Genomic DNA, 16,126 nt, shown 5'->3' with positions numbered 1-16,126 from the left:
TTAGAAGCACCAGCGCGAAAGAAGAGACACGCGCAATAAATAGCGACATCTTTTAATTTATCTAATTTTTGACCAAAAAAGGGGTAGCTTCACCGAAGTGAAGCCTCAAAAAATTCATCGACACTCGTGCCTGTTCCTCTCCACGGAAATCTTTAGTAAAAGGCGAAAGATTTATACGATCTGAAGAGAAACCAGAGTATGCCACCATCTTTCCCCCCGCAACACCGCCCGCCTGCCCCGCGCCCCATAGCTCAGGGCGAAGGAGCCCCCGCCCGGCCCCGCAGCCCCCGGCCCGGCCCAGCCCCGCCGGGACGGACCGGCCCCGCCGACCCGGACGGCTCGGAGCGGCCGCGGCAGCGGGCACCGGCGGGGCCGGGGCGGTGCGAGGCGGCCGCGGTGCTCCCTGGGTATGCAAATCAGCCGAATGCTAATGAACACATGCTAACGAGGCGGGGCAGGGGTCAAAGGGCCGGCAGTTCGGGGTCAGCGCTACTGCAGCCGGTCCCGTGCCCGGCCCCGGTTCCCCCAGCCCGAACGTGGCTTGTGGTTCTCTGTCCTGGTTCAGCCCCCGCCGGTGACCAGGGCCGCGCAGCTCCTCGGTCGCTCCTCCCTCCCACCCCCCCCCGCCACCAGCAGGATGGGGAAAGAATCAGGAAAAATGAGGAGAACTCGTGGGTTGAGATAAAGGCAGTTTAGTAAGGAAAGCAAAAGCCACGCACAAGGAGAGCAAAACAAGGAATTCATGGAATGATTCGGGTTGGAAGGGACCTTAAAGATCATCCAGTTCCAACCGCCCTGCCCTGGGCAGGGACACCTCCCACTAGACCAGGCTGCTCAAAGCCCCATCCAGCCTGGCCTTGGACACTTCCAGGGATGGGGCATCCACAGCTTCTCTGGGCAACCTGTTCCAGTGCCTCACCACCCTCACAGTAAAGAATTTCTTCCTGATATCTAATCTAAATCTACCCTCTTTCAATTTGAAACTGTTACCCCTCATCCTATGCCTCCACTCGCTGATAAAGAGTCCCTCCCCATCTTTCCTGTAGCCCCCTTTAGGTACTGGAAGGGGCTATAAGGTGTCTCTTCTCCAGGCTGAACAACCCCCGCTCTCTCAGCCTGTCCTCATAGCAGAGGTGCTCCATGCCCCTGAGCTGAATTCATTCCCTGCTTCCCACTGGCAGGTGGATGTCCAGCCATCTCTGGGAAAGCAGGCCTCCAGGACAGTGACTTAGGAAGACCAACGCCATTACTCCAAACATCCCTCCTTTCCTCCTTCTTCTCCAGCTTCGTATGCTGAGCGTGACATCATGTGGTACAGAATATCCCTTTGGGCAGCTCGTCAAATCCGTGCTCCCCTTCAGCTTCTGGAAAAGGCCTGGATTAACGTAACCATCGCGGAACAGCACGTGTTACCAGCGTTACTCTCACACTGAGCCCGAAATGCAGCAGCCACTGGGAAGAAAATCAACTCTCTCCCAGCCAGCCCCGGGAGAGCACCGCCGCTCGTCCCCCCCTGCGGCAGCGTAAGGGTAAAGGTGAGAAACTCGTGAGTTAAGATAAAACCAGTTTTAATAATTTAGAGGAAAAATAATTAATAAAGGCCAGCTGCCCCGTCTGCTGTGTTCTCTCCCTATTCCTTGGCATCATCCACCCACCCAGCCACAGATCCTCCTGTAAAACCAACACTGAACATCTACAGTCTATAAATCCGTCTGTTTTTCACCAGAAAAAAGGTAGCTCCACCGAAATGGAGCCTCAAAAAATTTATCGACACTCGTGCTTGTTCCTCTCCACGGAAATCTTTAGTAAAAGGCGAAAGATTTATACGATCTGAAGAGAAACCAGAGTATAGCGTAGCTACCGCCAGTACACAGCCCCTTTCCCCGTTGTCCCCCCCAGGGACACGGCGACCCCCGCCGCCACGGCCGGCCCCCCCGTCGCTGCACATGGGCACGGCCCGGGCACGGGCACGGCCCGGATCCGAGGTGCCCCGCGGGGCGGCGGCGGCGGCGGCCAGCACTACCGGGGCCGCGCCAGCGGTCCGCGGTGCATCCTGGGTATGCAAATAATTCCGCATACTAATTAGCCGTATGCTAACGACGCACCGGCAGCGCCGAGCACGGCCGTAGTGCTGTGGGGGGGCGCCCGTCCGGTCCCGCCGTGGGATGCCGGGCCCCAAGCCCAGCCCGGAGCCGTTGGTGAGGTGCCTCCCTGCGGCAGATAAACCCCGACAGTGCTCCCCCCGCTCCCTCCGTCCCGGGGCCGCCGGTGCCCCGGCAGAGCAGCCCCGCCGCCGCCGCCATCGCCCGCCGCTTCCCCTCAGCCCCGCGGCGTCGCCTGGCAACGGCGCGCGCACGGCGCCGGCGGCGCGGTGACGTCAGGGCCTCGCGAGAGCTCGCCCCGCCAAACCGCCCCGTGAGGCCCCGCCCCCTCCTCTTTCCGCCGGTGCCGCACCATGGGTGAGTGGGGACAGAGTCGGGCCCGGCCGCCATCCGCCGCCATCTGCCCGCCGCGCCGCCGCTGCCCGCCCCGGCCCCTCACCGCGGGGCTGCCGAGGGTGCTGCCAGCCCGCGCCGCCCGCTACTGGGGGCGGCCGCGACGGCACCGAGCTGCTGATGGGGGGGAGGGTGCCTAGGCCCAACATGGCGACGGGTGTGGGGGGGCGGGCGGCCTGGCCTCGCCTCGCCTCGCCTCGCCGCAGGCCTCCGGCGCTGGGCTCGCTGTCGGCCGCGCTGGGGCCGTAGTGGTCGGGGGCTGTGGAGGGAGCGTTTCCTGCAGGGAACCCCGCGCATGAGGTGGGACGGCTTTCGGAGGGGTGTGGGTTGGCCCTGTACTCCAGCTAGTTGGTGGGGGTTCGTTGGGGAAACAGGAGATGGGGCGTGATGGGGACATGGTCCTTATGGGGGACCCAGCAGGCTGGTCAGGAGAAGGTGGTTTATGTTGGGGTGTCTCTCAGGGGCCCAGCAGACAGGTGGGACGAGGGTTCCTTCTTACAGATGATCTACCAGACCCAGAGGATAATGCAGGGTGTCTCCTATAGGGTGCTGTGTAGCAGATTGGGATGGGGCATTTTCCATAGGATGCCCAGTACATGAGGTAGGTTGGGAGGCTGCTTCCCAAAGGTCATACCTGTCAGGCACGGTGGAGGGAGTCTGTCTGCTTTGTGCAGCCCTGATGGAGGGGTGGAGGCGGATCTGAGTATCAATGATGAAGCTTCTCTGACTGCTGCATAAGGCTGAGTGCACTGTGCGGATACCAACCTTGGAGAGCTGAGGACTCAGAACCGTGCCCTGCCATGGCCAGGTGGGCTCCAATGCCATCCTCTGTCTGCCATCCTCTGACCGCGCTGCTCTCCATTCAGGTATCTCCAGGGACAACTGGCATAAGCGTCGCAAGACTGGGGGCAAGAGGAAGCCCTACCACAAGAAGAGGAAGTATGAGTTGGGGCGACCTCCTGCCAACACGAAGGTGGGTGATTTGCAGAAGGTGGTCAGTAGTTGTGTTTTCATACTCGGGTTGCTGGTTGTGTGCTGGTAGAGGTTTAGATATGTTGTTAAATATTTTGTGAGTGGTTAAATATCTGTTACTGCATCTTTAAAAGGTGGTACTTTCCCCTCTGCCTTTGGAAAGCAGTGATACTGCTATATTTATAATAAGAGGCAATTGGAGTGATGAAACTTTCACCTTAGGTAGATGCAACAGACCGTTTTGGTCACTTACCGCATCTGCCGATGCTGGGGCTTGTCATAGTTACACTGACCACATTGCCTTTGAGGTTAGGACTTGACTGGGCTCCTGCGTGAGCTGTACAGCATTCCAGCACCAACAACACCCTGGTGTTTGTTTCTGACCGTAGATTGGCCCACGCCGAATTCATACAGTGAGGGTTCGTGGTGGAAATAAGAAGTACCGTGCCCTTCGGTTGGATGTTGGCAACTTCTCCTGGGGATCGGAATGTAAGTACATCCTAAGCCTGATGCGTTGTTGGAAGGGAAAAGTCTTCTGTAGCTGTGCTGGTCCCCAGTACTGCTACAAAGTAGCGGGATGATGATGCAAGCGTGGATTTGTAGTCTGGGTTTGAACATTGTGGAGGTTGCAGCGCTGGGTCTGAAGCAGCATGCATAGTGATGAGAACTTTGACCTTATGTGGCCTTAGGAGACTTGAGTGTCTGCTAAGTTCACAGTGATTGGAGTGTCATAGTTACACTGAGTGACATGCTCACATTATCTTCTTTACTGGGGGAGAATCGCAGAAGGGAAAAAAAACCCTAAATATGGGTGGTTCTTCATAAATGCAGTTTCTGTTCACTGATGGACCTAAAATTTAGGCAGTCCTGCACATGAGTGAAAGGTGTTTGTCCTGGGGCCCGGCCACCTCAGCAAAATCCTAACATGTGCAGTTCACTTCATACTCCTGCTTTGCTAAGCAAAAGCAGGAAGCACAGAAGCAGGAGTCTGTAGTGTTTCCCCTGAGCAAGGTGGGTTTTCTCTGAATTGCAAGCTGGAAACCATATAACTCGAGCCCAGGCCTGTTCAGTGTTACTCAGCGTGATGGAAGAGCCAGCAGTTAGTAAAGTGGTGTTTCAGTGGCCAGCGCGGTGTGAGGGAGAAGGGACGTCCTTTCTCCTCAGTGATCACAGAGCGTTGTCCATGCTGTGGTAAGTGCTGTCGTTCATAGGCAGTATTACAGAAGGGAAGGGACTGGAGCGTACCTTGCAGAACATCTCTTGTGCCTGGCCTTTGCATATATGGCAGGCTGTGTCACCAGGGTGGGCGACTGCTAAACAGTCAAATCTGGTAGCTGAGACTGAATGCTTCAGGTGGGTTTCAAAAGGTGAAAACACCAGCTCCCCCTCTCAACTTACTCATAAACCCTCATCCTATGAGAATGGTTTATAGTATGTGTTGCAGAGCAATCCCGTTCAATACAGCTTAATTCAGTAACTCTAGGAAGTACATGTGGTATTAAGCCCTGTGTGCAATGTTAGTTGGTATCTTCCAATCCAGAAATTTATTTTTTAGCATTGCTTAGTCTTACTTGAAATGAGTTCCAGCAAGGCCACAAATGCCAGTTTTTCACCTGGAGTCAGTCGGTTTCTAGGTGCAGGCTTCTGTCCTAGCAACGGAAAGTTGGACTGATGAAACATAGATGCATCTCTTGGTTAAATTTAACTCAGTGCCAGGGAAGCTGGAGGACGTTTGATGGGGAGATGAGCGCGAGGTGATCTGAGGGTATGGGTGAAATGCTGTGGACTGTGTTCTCAGTTGTCTGATCCCTGTAGGTTTGAATTCATACTCTTTTTTTGAAAGGCTGCACTCGCAAGACCAGAATCATCGATGTTGTCTACAATGCTTCCAACAATGAACTGGTGCGGACAAAGACCCTGGTGAAGAATTGCATCGTTCTCATTGACAGCACCCCGTACCGGCAGTGGTACGAAGCCCACTATGCCCTGCCCCTTGGACGCAAGAAGGGCGCCAAACTGGTATGTCTGGGATTGTCATTGTCATTTTGACTCCTTGTGGAGTAGAGTCTGCCCTGCTGGAGGCAGTCAGCCGTCAGGAGTGGGCATTGCCTGCCAGAAGAGGGTTGAGTACCCGTCAGTGATAACGTTGGTTATCTGGGCTGCGTTCCTGTCAGCTCCCGGGATGAGTCTGGCTCTGTTAATGGAGTGTTCAGTACTACGGAGCGCTCTGAGCCATTGCACCTGTTTGTGCACAAGGACCTGCCTGTCGATCTCTTTGGTCTTCTAATGATGATACCGTTGTCCAGTTCTGCTACTGAAGGGAGAGCGATGACATATTATGATGCTGAGGAAGACTTTGCAGGTCAGGTCCCTGTGCTGGGAAATGATTGCTTTGATGGGAACCTCGTGGATTGCTTTTAATTTTAAGATCCAAACCCCAGACTGCTAGAAAGTATTTAAGACTCTCCATGTAGCACTCAGCTTAAGGTTGTTCCCCTGCATTAAAAACAAAGCACTTCTGGCTGAGCACTGTGCAGTTCAGAAGCGCAGGGAGAGCTTGTAACCTGTCTGCCAGGACTGCACCGCACCCGAGTGCCCTCATTATGTCTGGAGAGATAAAGAGTGGTCACTTCTTTGGAGGAGGATTAATTCAAGGAGGAAACCTTTGCAGTTTCATTTGTCTGAGAGCGCACTTCCCTAGGGCACCGTGCTTTGTTGTCAGCAGTGACTCTAGTTAGCAACACACTGCATTTCTTGACCTCAAAAGTGAAACAGCTCCCGGTTCTGTGAGGTTGAAGTATTTCTACCTCTGGAAGGTATGACTTGACTTGGGAAACATAGTAGTACAGCGCTGAGAATACAAGCATCTCCTTGGTGTTAGTGGAGACCACCTGTGCTAGCAGAAGGTGGCCATATGCTTAACCTTGTCTTCGCTTATGGTCTTGTTTTTAGACTCCCGAAGAGGAGGAAATCTTGAACAAGAAGCGTTCAAAGAAGATCCAGAAAAAATATGATGAGCGAAAGAAGAATGCCAAGATAGCGAGTATTCTTGAGGAACAGTTCCAGCAAGGAAAGCTACTTGGTGAGTCCCTGGCAGCATTCATGTGGGTGGGGAAAAGGGAGTCAGGGCACAAACAGGGATGCCAGAGCAGATCTTATCTTGGTCTTGGGATCATTTAAAGTTCTACTCACTGTGATAAAGCGGGGTGAAAGCGATGGGGTGTTCTCCATACCTGCGTGAGTATCTTCTGGGTTTTAAATGTTAACTACTTTTATCTTCCCTGGAGTTACCCCACTTCGGGCAGGAAGGGGAGATCTATTTCTGGAGCTTGAATTGGTATGTGGCCCAGACAGGCTTCTGGAGTTGATCATTCCTGGTTGGCCTTTGAGAAAGATAATGGGGCTCAAGATTTAAAAAATGAGTAAAGAGCCATGGGCTGCACTGTGCGTCAGAAAAATGTCCTACCAACGTGTGACAGCTTTGACCAGTTTCGAGTTCTGGGATATAGTTCAGTGTTCTGAAGTCTTCTGGTGATGAGACCTTTGTCCAGTTCTGCTACTGAATTTGAGCGATGACAGTTTGGAGATCTGAAGAGGACTTCATTAGGGACTCAGTCCAGCAGAGCAGGTTCAAGAGCGTGGTGCCTTAGGGGGCAGTACTGAAACCAGTACGTAAAGTGGTGTGTCTGTTACTGGTAACTTGCTCCTCTGTACTTTTGCAGAGACTTGCCTGCAGTGTTTATTTCACTTTGTGTATATACTGGGGTGGTGAATTATTAAACTTCTTTAACTGGATGACTTCTCCTTGCAGCCTGCATTGCCTCCAGACCTGGACAGTGTGGCCGAGCCGATGGCTACGTGTTGGAAGGCAAGGAATTAGAGTTCTACTTGAGGAAGATCAAGGCCAGAAAAGGCAAATGAATAAAAACTATTCTGCTGAGAGCACGAATAAAACCCAGAGTCTACTACACTAAAGGGGTTGTGTGCTCATTTGTGTGTGCGTGATGGAGGGGGCTTGTGTAGCTCCTCTTGCCTGTGAAATGTGAAGGAAAAAGGATTTTTCCTGGAATCCCTGAGCACTTTGGTGACTTCAGGCAAGCTCTGACCCTGCACGCTCTCAACTAAAACATCTCCCTGGGCTCTAGGACAGCGACTTAGTGGACCAAGTGGGTGTGGAAAAGAGTTGTCGGACTCGGCTCAAGTGGAGGATTTCCAGTACTGGAAACCTGTGAGCAGGAGGAAGGTGCGAATGTCCACTCCCGTTAAGATTTCTCGCTTTCAGGAAGCTGCCGGGGTCTGGCTGGGCATGTTCCCCCTTTTCCTGTGGTGCCTTAGGTCTGCACAAGCTGTGTTTGGGGTCTTGGAGTGAGTTTGGGTGAGACAGGGGTCTCCTACACCTCCAGCCTCAGCAGCTGGTGCCTCCTGCTCTCCTTTCCAGATAACGCGTCCTCCAGTTCAGGCCAGCAGCCCCTTCTGCCGTTGCATGGCGTTTCCTGCCCGGCTGTATGATTGCCTTCAGGATCTGGTATCTTCTAACCAAACATGGCTGCACTGGTCGTTGACCAGCTGGTCTTTCCCTGACCTCCTTGGTATCATTCCAGTGCGAGAGAAATTCCTTCTAGCAGAAGGGGCAGGCTCTCGTCGTGGTCTGTCCCTTTCGAAAGCTGGGTACAAACTCCAGCTTTCTGCCCTGTCACTTGTGGTGGGATTGGAAAGCTGTGACGAACAAAAGCTGTTCTGGATGTTTTGGGGCGTGAGATGTTATTCCTTGGGGCTGCTGTCTTTAAAGAAAGCCAGCATGGTGGATCTCCATCTGGTTGCCAAATGCTTTGTGCAGGTATTAGGGTGAAGTTAGGAGGCCATCTAAGGGCTGGTCCCAGGGCTGTGGGGGACCCGGACTTGCACATCTCATACCTGCCAAGTGGACATTGCACATTTCACCCTGTGCGTTATTTTTACAAAAGCCTCGTTTATTCATAGGAATTCTCAGGTGCGAGGCAAAGTACCTGTAGCCCCAGCTTCACAGTCTTCAGCTCTGAACTGGAGGAGATTGTCATCATCTTGCCCCGAGCAGAGCTGTGGTGAGACCCATGTCTCTAGTGTCCTAATGCGGACCATGTTCTCCTTGTGATGCTGTGCACTGGCTGCCGAGGGTGGCAGCAGGAGGTGCTAGCGGGCTCCGGTGCCCTGGGTGGTTGGCAGGGAGCCGAGGATGGGTCTGCCACGGAAGGGACACCCCAACCGCATCAGAAGATGATACCTGGGTGGCCGCGAGGTTGTGCTATGGTGGGCATGCATTGGCACTGCTTCCCAGCCCGGGTCTGCCAACGGAGCTGTGGCCAGCCGGGTGCCACTTCTGGAGTCCCTGGCAGTGGGACCTGGGCTGGGCGGGACGTTTGCACAAGCACATTCCTTCTCCATAGCGATCCGGGGTAAACTTTCCCTGCTCTCCAGCAACGCCTGCTTTCCAGAGGTGGGGTGGAGGTGATAAAGGGCACTTGGGAGGGATGCGTCACGGCTGCTTCCTCTGAGTGCGTTTCTTCTTTCCCCTCGTCCTCCGAGAGTGCAAACAGGATTCGGGGTGTTTCTGGGGGACTTTGTATGGATGGAGAAACTGAGCAAGTGACAGGGCAAGTGCCAACTTGGTGTCAGAGGCAGGAGCTGTAAACCTGGCCCCTGATGAGCAGGGTTATGGCTAATTCATCAGTGCACGCTGCTTGATGAAGTTACTGCTGTGAAAAACACAGCAGCCAAGGGCAACAGCCCGTGGGAACGAAAGTGGCACCTATCGCCCACCGCAGCCACGCTGTAGGTGTGACATGGGAACAGGAGGGTGGCACCTGGCTCCCACGGTGGCACAGGCTGCGGGACCTCGGTTTAGCTGCAGGATGTGTTGTTTCTGGCCTGGCCTTGGCACAGCCCCGTGGACGTGCGCAGGGATTTGCCCGTCCGGGAGGAGGCAAAACTGCCCTCACTGAGCAAGGAAGAGATGGGCAGGGGCTGGGGTTAAGCACAGCTTCAGTCTGGCTAATTTTAGGAGGTGCCAAAGCCTGGTCCGAGGACCTTGCCCGCTTCTACAGATAGACGAGAGGGCTGAATTTAAAAAAAAAAGAGCTACTTTTCATACGATGAGCAGCCGGCAGCGTAGCCCCAGTGAGGTCACGCGTCACCCCGAGTGCTGCTCCTTGCTGTTGCATGACTCTCAGCTCCACGCAGTATTAACTTCGGGGTATTTTCATGGGAAATGCTCCAACCCAGAAAAATGACCTCGTGGTTACACTTTAACAGGTCCAGCAGTGGCCCGGAGGGTAGCGGAGAAGGAGCGGGGCGGCCTTGCTAGGAGGAAATGGGAGCTTTGTAGGAAAGGTGGCTTTGGGAAAGGGAGGCTTGCAGGAAAGGGACTTTTTTAACAGCTCTGTTGATATTCTCAGGGGAAACACACTTTTTTGAGTGCAGGAATCGTTCTACAGGGGCTGAAAGCATCTTTCTTTTGGTTTTGTTTTGTTTTTTTTTTTTTTCTGGCTGTATCACTTGGTCTAATACCCCACAACTGTCACCGGTGTCAGTCCGTGGGCCTGTGCCCTTTTTGCCCCAGGAGAACGTGGCCACTCATTGACAAAATCCAAATTCACCTGCTTTTTGGATAAACATGATGTCCCTGCTGTCTTACTTCTGGGGGTGATTTGCACCGACAAAGAACCTCAAAGCCAAGGCTGGCAATTGCTTTATTAATATCGAGAGGACATCTCCATCACGGTGTTGGTTTTCTGCAAGACTAACGCCCTGGTCCTGTCCCTTGCTTGGGGTCTGGACTGTCCCTGTCCCCTGCATTGGGCCATGGGAGCAGGGAGTGAACCTGGCCAGCTGCAAGTCAGTGGCACCATCACACAGATGGGCTGAATCCTGCCATTTTGGGGCTAACAGCTAGTGTTGGAGGCTGTCTGCCCAATCCCAAACCCACCGGGATCTTCCCATCAACATGGGGACACATCCTGGCTTGGGGCTGGGTGGTGAAAGACCTGGCAATGTCCTGCTTCTGGATGGGGGGGTTCAAGGGGAGGTGGCTGGGGACAGGGAGCATCATGGCTGGCGGTGGCAATGCCTTGGGTTGGGGGCAGCTATTCTGCCCCCAGGAAAAGGTGAGTTTTGGGGCAGCCTCAGGGCTCCCAGGCCTCCGGACGGTCAGCCCCGATGCTGTCGCTGGACGGTGCCTTCACCTGGATCAGCGGCAGCTCCTTCCTCTGCATTTCGGAGGCCTCTGGTGGCCGGGTCCCCCCCAGGCAACCACCAGGCATGGGGGGCTTGCTGGCCCCGCTCTCCTCATCCTCTGTCCCCTCCTCCTCGATGCAGGCCACTGACTCGGGGTCCTCGGAACGGTTGGGGTGAGGGGACGGGAAACCGCCATCCACCCGGGGATGCCACAGGTGGGGATGACCTCGGCTGCCCTGGCCGAAGTTTTTGATGCTGATGGCAGGGGATGCGCCGGCGAAGAATCGGCTGAGCAGGGGCGTCTGGATGCGCGGCACGCTGGGAGAGGCCTCCGCCGGCTGGCTCTGCTCCGCGTCCTCGCACATGCTGGGGGAGCACGGCGGGATGATGGGGACAGGCTGCCATCCTCCGCAGGGATGCCCAGCGCCCCTCACCGCCTCCATCCCAGTGTGTTTCCAAGCAGGGAGCGGCTCCGGGAAGCCACATCCCTGCCCCAGCAGCTCATCCATCGCCCAGTGCAACCCCAAAGCTCACAGGGAATGAGCAACGTGCTCCCGGCAGGGGATTTGCTGTTTGCTCGCTGTAACTGGGCCCAGAGGTGGACGGGGGGGACCCTGAAGCGCTCACCCTCTTTTTCCCCAGCCCCAGGTGGGTGCTGTGCACTCACCGCATGTCGAAGGTGGAGCCCAGGAAGGAGGGCTTCAAGGTCTCAGCAGCGGTGGCCGTGGTGTAGGGGGGCTGAGCCGTGGACTCGTTCCAGTATTTGTCCTTCACGGCCGGGGGCAGGTTCTGGTACATGTCATCCACGGAGAGCAGGGACACCTGAGCACAGCGAAGACAGGGGACAGGGGTGGCTTTCTCAGAGGTGAGGGGCTGAGCTGCCGGGCTGCTGAGTGTCCCTTGGGGGGTTGCTGACCCTGCCATGGGGAGCAGACATGTGGAGGGATAGGGATGGAGGGACAAGGTGCAGCCCTGCTTCCTTGAGCGGGAATCTATTTTGGACCAGGACCTGCGTGGCCAGGAGCAGGGCTGGGGGGCGGCAGGCCGCAGGTCCCACTGCCAGGGGACAGGGATGTCCCTGTGCACTGATTGCAGCAGCCCCCAACAAAGGCAGCCTGGGGCAGGACTCACCTGCAGGTTCCTGTCTATCAGCTTGTTGGTCTCAAAGTCATCATCATCTTCTCCAAAAGGGTTAATGATCTGCTCTGCAACCTGGGGAGGGAGGGGGCCAGGAGAGACAGGGGAGCAGGGACAGGAGCACATTCCCACAGGACTCTCCATCCCTCAGTCCACTCATGGGGCACATGAAATGTGCAGACTTGGAGCTCCATGGTGCCCCAGTGTGAGGGCTGGGCTCAGAGGACATCCCCAGCGGCAGCCAGTTGTGACGTAGCTGGTGCCATGCCCTGGGCCAGGCACCCCCGCAGCCCAGGGGGGTGCTCAGGGCCACCTGGCCACCCTTAGCCCATAAAGCAAAGCCCGTCTGCATGGCCAAATCTCACCTTCAGCCAGCCAGCGTAGAAGAAGAACTGAAGGAGGGTGGGGAGGGGGATGTACATGTCCATGTCCCCCTCCTGCCCCGGCTCCAGCGGCTCCAGGAACTGCCGCCCGATGAGGCAGAAAGTGAAGAAGGAGTAGACGGCGATGGTGACCACCTGCCAGGAGTGCGGGTCAGCCCGTGGCGAGGGTGGGAGCCGAGGGGGACCCTCGGCACAGGAGCAGCGAGGATGCGAGAAGCTCAGCAGGTCACTGATGCTCTCGTGGGCTTAAGGCTAAACCCCGCTGCCCCACTCCCCGGGCTTCTGCACACCCCTGCAGGGCTGTGAACCCACCGCCGTGCCGGATCCGACACCAGGTTCAACAGAGGAGTAAAGTGCTTTTAGGAAGGGAGGTAAATTGTTCCCCATCAGGGTGCAGGGAGGAGACTGTGGGGCTCCTCTGCCACTGTGGGTGGAAGGAGCTGGGATGTGGGTTCGGAGAGCCCACAGGTGGGTACCCACCTGCGTGTACACCAGAGGGATGCTGATCCAGTCGTAATGGAACAACATGCTGCACTTGGCCCGGTAGAGATTCAGCTCCTGGGCAGGGAGGACAAGGACGGGTGACCCAGGTATCAAGCGAGTCCCCCCCACAGAAGCCTGGTCCCCCCTGCGCACCCAGAGCCAACTCACGTCCATGAGCAGGCGGAGGGCCACGTCATCACGGATGCGGCCATCCCGCCTGGCCTGGGCCGCCAGGTTGGTGAACCAGACGCAGGGGATCCAGTACTTGTTGAAGTCGGAGTGGAGGCTCTCGAACTTCTTGCGCTCGTCCTGCGTCATGAAGCCTGCGGAGGGGCAGAGGCTCAGTGCCACGGCCCCCATATTAAGGGGGGAGACTCCTTTTGGGGTGGGAACACAGGGTTTTCCAGGTGAAACTACATCCCCTGGAGACAAGCTGTGGGCAAACGGGACGCGGGACTCTGGGGGTGAACATACGTGCCAGGATGCCACCCTGTGTGCGGGGCAGTTTGGGGCAGGGATGCTTGCAAGGATCCCCAGCTCCCAGCACATCTGGTGACAGGGACACATCTGTGTCCCCCAGCTCTCGCCCCACATTGCAAGCCATCACCACCCCCAGGGTTTAGCTCCTCACCCGCTTCCACCACGTGGTCCATGGTGGGGAAGCGCTTGAGCACCCTGGTGCTGATGGAGCGCAGGATGAGGACCGACGACAGGTTGGCGTAGCGGATGAGGGTGCGCCGCAGGATCCGGCCCTTCTCATCTTTTCCGTGGACGTTGCTGGAGATGACGCACATGAGCTGGTCGGGCAGGGGGATGCTGGTGTACTGGGCCCACCACCGGTTCACAATCAGGGTGACGTAAAAACCTGCACCGAGAGATAGCATGTGGGGGGGCTCGGTGTGACCAGGTCGGGGGTTGAGGCGGGGACGAGCCCACGCCAGGAGAGATGCCATGTTTCCAAGGGTGACAGATTTCTCTGTGGACGGGAGATAAAGCACATGTTGTGCTTCCCTTTCAGCTGCCCTCCCCAGGGATGGAGGTGGGGATGTCCCCAGCTCTTCCCTGCTCTGGGTGCGGGTGGCAGAGGGCAGGACAGCCATGTCTTGTAGGTAAGGTGCCCCTTTCCTGGGCATGGGGAGGAGGGTGCGGAGTGGCCCAGGGGAAATCACAGTCTCAGGAAATCTCCCTGGCATCCCCAGGGCAAGGGAACCATGTTTGGTGGCTCCGGCAGCCAAGTGCCGTTCCTGGGGTCCTGGGCTCGCCCATCCCTCATCCGATGGTGTCCAAGGGATGTTTTGGCATGGGGTCAGGATGGGCAGTGGGGGCATCCTCAAGCCACCAGTGCCAGGGGCAGCAGGGGACCCACGGATCTGGGGACGGACCATACCTAAGACGAACGACATGGGGATGAGGTCCGTGGAGCGGTTGCAGTATTGAGCCACCTTGGTATAGATGCGCTTCTGCTCCTCGGTCAGCAGCCGCCTGCAGCCGAAACACAGTGGGTCAGCGACACACAGCAGGGTCAGGGACAGGAGAGGCGTCGGGGACAAGCAGCAGGGTCAAGGGCAAATGGTGGCTGGGGCACTGCCTTGGACCTCCACAGAAAGCCATAGCCTGATTCCCCTTCTCCTTACCCTCCTCTGCCCACTCCCACCCTCCCTGGAGGAGTCCCCTGGGCTTCTCCCCTCCCGTGGACCCCAGTCCATGACCGAAGGGGCATCTCTGCACGTCCCAGTGGGTCCCCAGGGAGGGACACAACCGGACCCTGCTCACCGGTAGACAAGGCTAAGCACGGCGTACAGCACCATGAAGACGATGAACTCCTTGTACAGCAGCTTGTAGATGCTGCCTTTCCAGCGGAACAGCAGCTTGGAGAAACCCCCGAAACGGGAGTTGGCGACTTTCAGCGTGTAGGAGATGGTCATTGCGGCTCAGCTCTGCACCTTGGCGGAAAAATCCTTCTCTCACTGGCTGCTGGCTAAACTGGGGAGAACTGGGCTTCCCACCACCGTCCAGGCTGCAGGACCTGGGGACACGCACTCGCTCCCACGCCAAGCACTAGGGCCCATCAGCAGGATCGCCCACGCAGTCACCCTGCCCTTCCCACGCCTGCCACAGCCGCTGCCCGCTCCCTGCCTGCACCCTCCTGTCCTCCCAGCGCCTCTTCCACCTAAATACCCCGCCAAGCCCTCCCCATGATGGATTGGGGCTGTCAGACGCAGGGAACAGGGAACTCTGGCTCGGTCACACCTCCCTGCCACTGGCCATGACTGGAGATTTCAGTGGGGGCTGTGGGTGCTGGAGCCAGGGCCGGGCAGCAACCAGCGGGGGAGGTTTGGGTTGTTTCCCTTTGCAGCCACGGCAGCTGAATTTAGGTTCTGTGAGAAGGAGGGGAAAGGAGGGCTGCATCGCTCCCGGCAGCCCCGGGAACGGGTCCCTGGGGTGCACAGGCAGAGCCGGAACCCAGGGGTGGCGGCGGGATATTTTTGGAGCGCGGGTGAAAAATGCACCCGTCACTGCCCAAGTCCTCGCTGCCAGCAACAGGCAGCGCCTGCGGCCGTGGGGAGGGATGGCTGACCCCCGCCTGTCCCACCTCGGCACTACGGAGCTCCTGGTCCCTCTGTGTTCCCAGGGGAGAAATTGGAGATGGCATGAGCTGGGGCACGCAGGGACGCCCTGGCTGCTGTACCTGGCAGGGGGGGGTGACGGAGGCATTTTAAAGGCTGGCACCAGGCCACTTTCCCAGGGCCTGGGAGGGAGCGGGAAGGGAAAAATTCCAGCAGGACATAAACCAGTGGGAAACATCCGTGAGTGACAGCGAGACATGCAGGGAAATCATCCTGTCCTTGTCCCCGACCCATGCTGGGGCTGGGACTGAGACTGAGCACTGCCGGGGCCCGTGGCTCGTCCCGCCGTGGGCTGCCGGAGGCCATGCCGTGCTCCGCAGGAAACGCCGCTTCCTTTGCCGTCCGGAGCTCCGTGTCCTGCCCTGCCTGGCTCCCTCCCTTCCTGCCCAGGCACAGCGCCCAGCCCAGGCCCGGGATGGCTCCAGTGCAGAGCAGGGCGGCCGCAGGGGCTTCCAGCCTGGGAAATGTCCCCTTGGGCAGGGGGGACAGGGCTCAAGGGTGCCCACCTCCCCCCATCCCTGGAGAAGGGCTGGAGCACCCATGGGTGAGACTTGCCGGGGGGGTGCCTGTGCAGGGGGGTGATTTACAGCACCCGCAGCCTTTGCCCCATTCCCAGGAGCCCCACAAGTCCCTGCCCCGTCCAGGAACCATGGATTTTACAGCAGGCTGACACCTTCCCCGGCTGGGCTGTAAATCACAGCGCAAGGCAGAGGCTCCTCTCCCCCCAGCCAGTGCTCAGCTCAAAGCGAACCCAGGCTGCTGGGTGAGACCCACACTGGGGCATCACCCAGGGCGTGGGAGGGGACATGGGATAAGAACC

At 57.3% G+C, this 16,126-nt stretch overlaps 2 protein-coding genes and 7 non-coding genes across 9 annotated transcripts; 6 read left to right on the top strand and 3 right to left on the bottom strand.

The window, feature by feature from the left end:
* Nucleotides 1-85: 85 nt before the first annotated feature.
* Nucleotides 86-200, bottom strand: LOC134520261 (U5 spliceosomal RNA). Its single transcript, XR_010072405.1, has one exon. It is a non-coding gene; the product is annotated as a U5 spliceosomal RNA (small nuclear RNA).
* A 1,535-nt stretch (nt 201-1,735) lies between these two features.
* LOC134520237 (U5 spliceosomal RNA) lies at nt 1,736-1,850 on the bottom strand. The gene has a single exon (XR_010072382.1). It is a non-coding gene; the product is annotated as a U5 spliceosomal RNA (small nuclear RNA).
* A 489-nt stretch (nt 1,851-2,339) lies between these two features.
* Nucleotides 2,340-7,442, top strand: RPS8 (ribosomal protein S8). The gene is made up of 6 exons (XM_063344775.1): nt 2,340-2,459; nt 3,362-3,468; nt 3,857-3,956; nt 5,311-5,486; nt 6,420-6,549; nt 7,279-7,442. The coding sequence occupies exons 1-6, from the start codon at nt 2,456-2,458 to the stop codon at nt 7,386-7,388; spliced, it is 627 nt and encodes a 208-aa protein (XP_063200845.1). The 5' UTR covers nt 2,340-2,455; the 3' UTR covers nt 7,389-7,442.
* LOC134520242 (small nucleolar RNA SNORD55/SNORD39) lies at nt 3,196-3,280 on the top strand. Its single transcript, XR_010072387.1, has one exon. It is a non-coding gene; the product is annotated as a small nucleolar RNA SNORD55/SNORD39 (small nucleolar RNA).
* LOC134520245 (small nucleolar RNA SNORD46) lies at nt 3,662-3,765 on the top strand. Its single transcript, XR_010072390.1, has one exon. It is a non-coding gene; the product is annotated as a small nucleolar RNA SNORD46 (small nucleolar RNA).
* LOC134520243 (small nucleolar RNA SNORD38) lies at nt 5,748-5,820 on the top strand. Its single transcript, XR_010072388.1, has one exon. It is a non-coding gene; the product is annotated as a small nucleolar RNA SNORD38 (small nucleolar RNA).
* On the top strand, nt 6,993-7,064 carry LOC134520244 (small nucleolar RNA SNORD38). The gene has a single exon (XR_010072389.1). It is a non-coding gene; the product is annotated as a small nucleolar RNA SNORD38 (small nucleolar RNA).
* A 571-nt stretch (nt 7,443-8,013) lies between the features above and the next one.
* On the top strand, nt 8,014-8,143 carry LOC134520256 (small nucleolar RNA SNORA35). Its single transcript, XR_010072400.1, has one exon. It is a non-coding gene; the product is annotated as a small nucleolar RNA SNORA35 (small nucleolar RNA).
* A 2,481-nt stretch (nt 8,144-10,624) lies between these two features.
* On the bottom strand, nt 10,625-14,604 carry BEST4 (bestrophin 4). The gene is made up of 9 exons (XM_063344224.1): nt 14,453-14,604; nt 14,067-14,161; nt 13,311-13,544; nt 12,848-13,002; nt 12,677-12,754; nt 12,179-12,331; nt 11,808-11,888; nt 11,344-11,498; nt 10,625-11,042 (listed from the first exon to the last, which is right to left on the bottom strand). Exons 1-9 carry the CDS (start codon nt 14,602-14,604, stop codon nt 10,625-10,627), a joined length of 1,521 nt encoding a protein of 506 aa, XP_063200294.1.
* Between the last annotated feature and the right edge of the window lie 1,522 nt (nt 14,605-16,126).

The sequence above is a fragment of the Chroicocephalus ridibundus genome, chromosome 8 (assembly GCF_963924245.1).
Source record: "Chroicocephalus ridibundus chromosome 8, bChrRid1.1, whole genome shotgun sequence".
NCBI lineage: Eukaryota > Metazoa > Chordata > Aves > Charadriiformes > Laridae > Chroicocephalus > Chroicocephalus ridibundus.
The sequence above is the reverse complement of the archived record's forward strand: the minus strand, read 5'-3'. Positions and strand labels throughout refer to the sequence as shown.

Excerpts from the sequence above, each read along its gene's own strand:
- BEST4 (XM_063344224.1), bottom strand. The coding sequence starts at position 14,604 with ATGACCATCTCCTACACGCTGAAAGTCGCCAACTCCCGTTTCGGGGGT. Across the intron at positions 13,545-14,066 it reads CCCCATGTCGTTCGTCTTAG|GTTTTTACGTCACCCTGATT; the intron begins GTATGGTCCGTC and ends CTCTCGGTGCAG. Across the intron at positions 11,499-11,807 it reads TGATAGACAGGAACCTGCAG|GTGTCCCTGCTCTCCGTGGA; the intron begins GTGAGTCCTGCC and ends CGCTGTGCTCAG.
- RPS8 (XM_063344775.1), top strand. Across the intron at positions 5,487-6,419 it reads GCAAGAAGGGCGCCAAACTG|ACTCCCGAAGAGGAGGAAAT; the intron begins GTATGTCTGGGA and ends TCTTGTTTTTAG. Across the intron at positions 6,550-7,278 it reads CCAGCAAGGAAAGCTACTTG|CCTGCATTGCCTCCAGACCT; the intron begins GTGAGTCCCTGG and ends TTCTCCTTGCAG.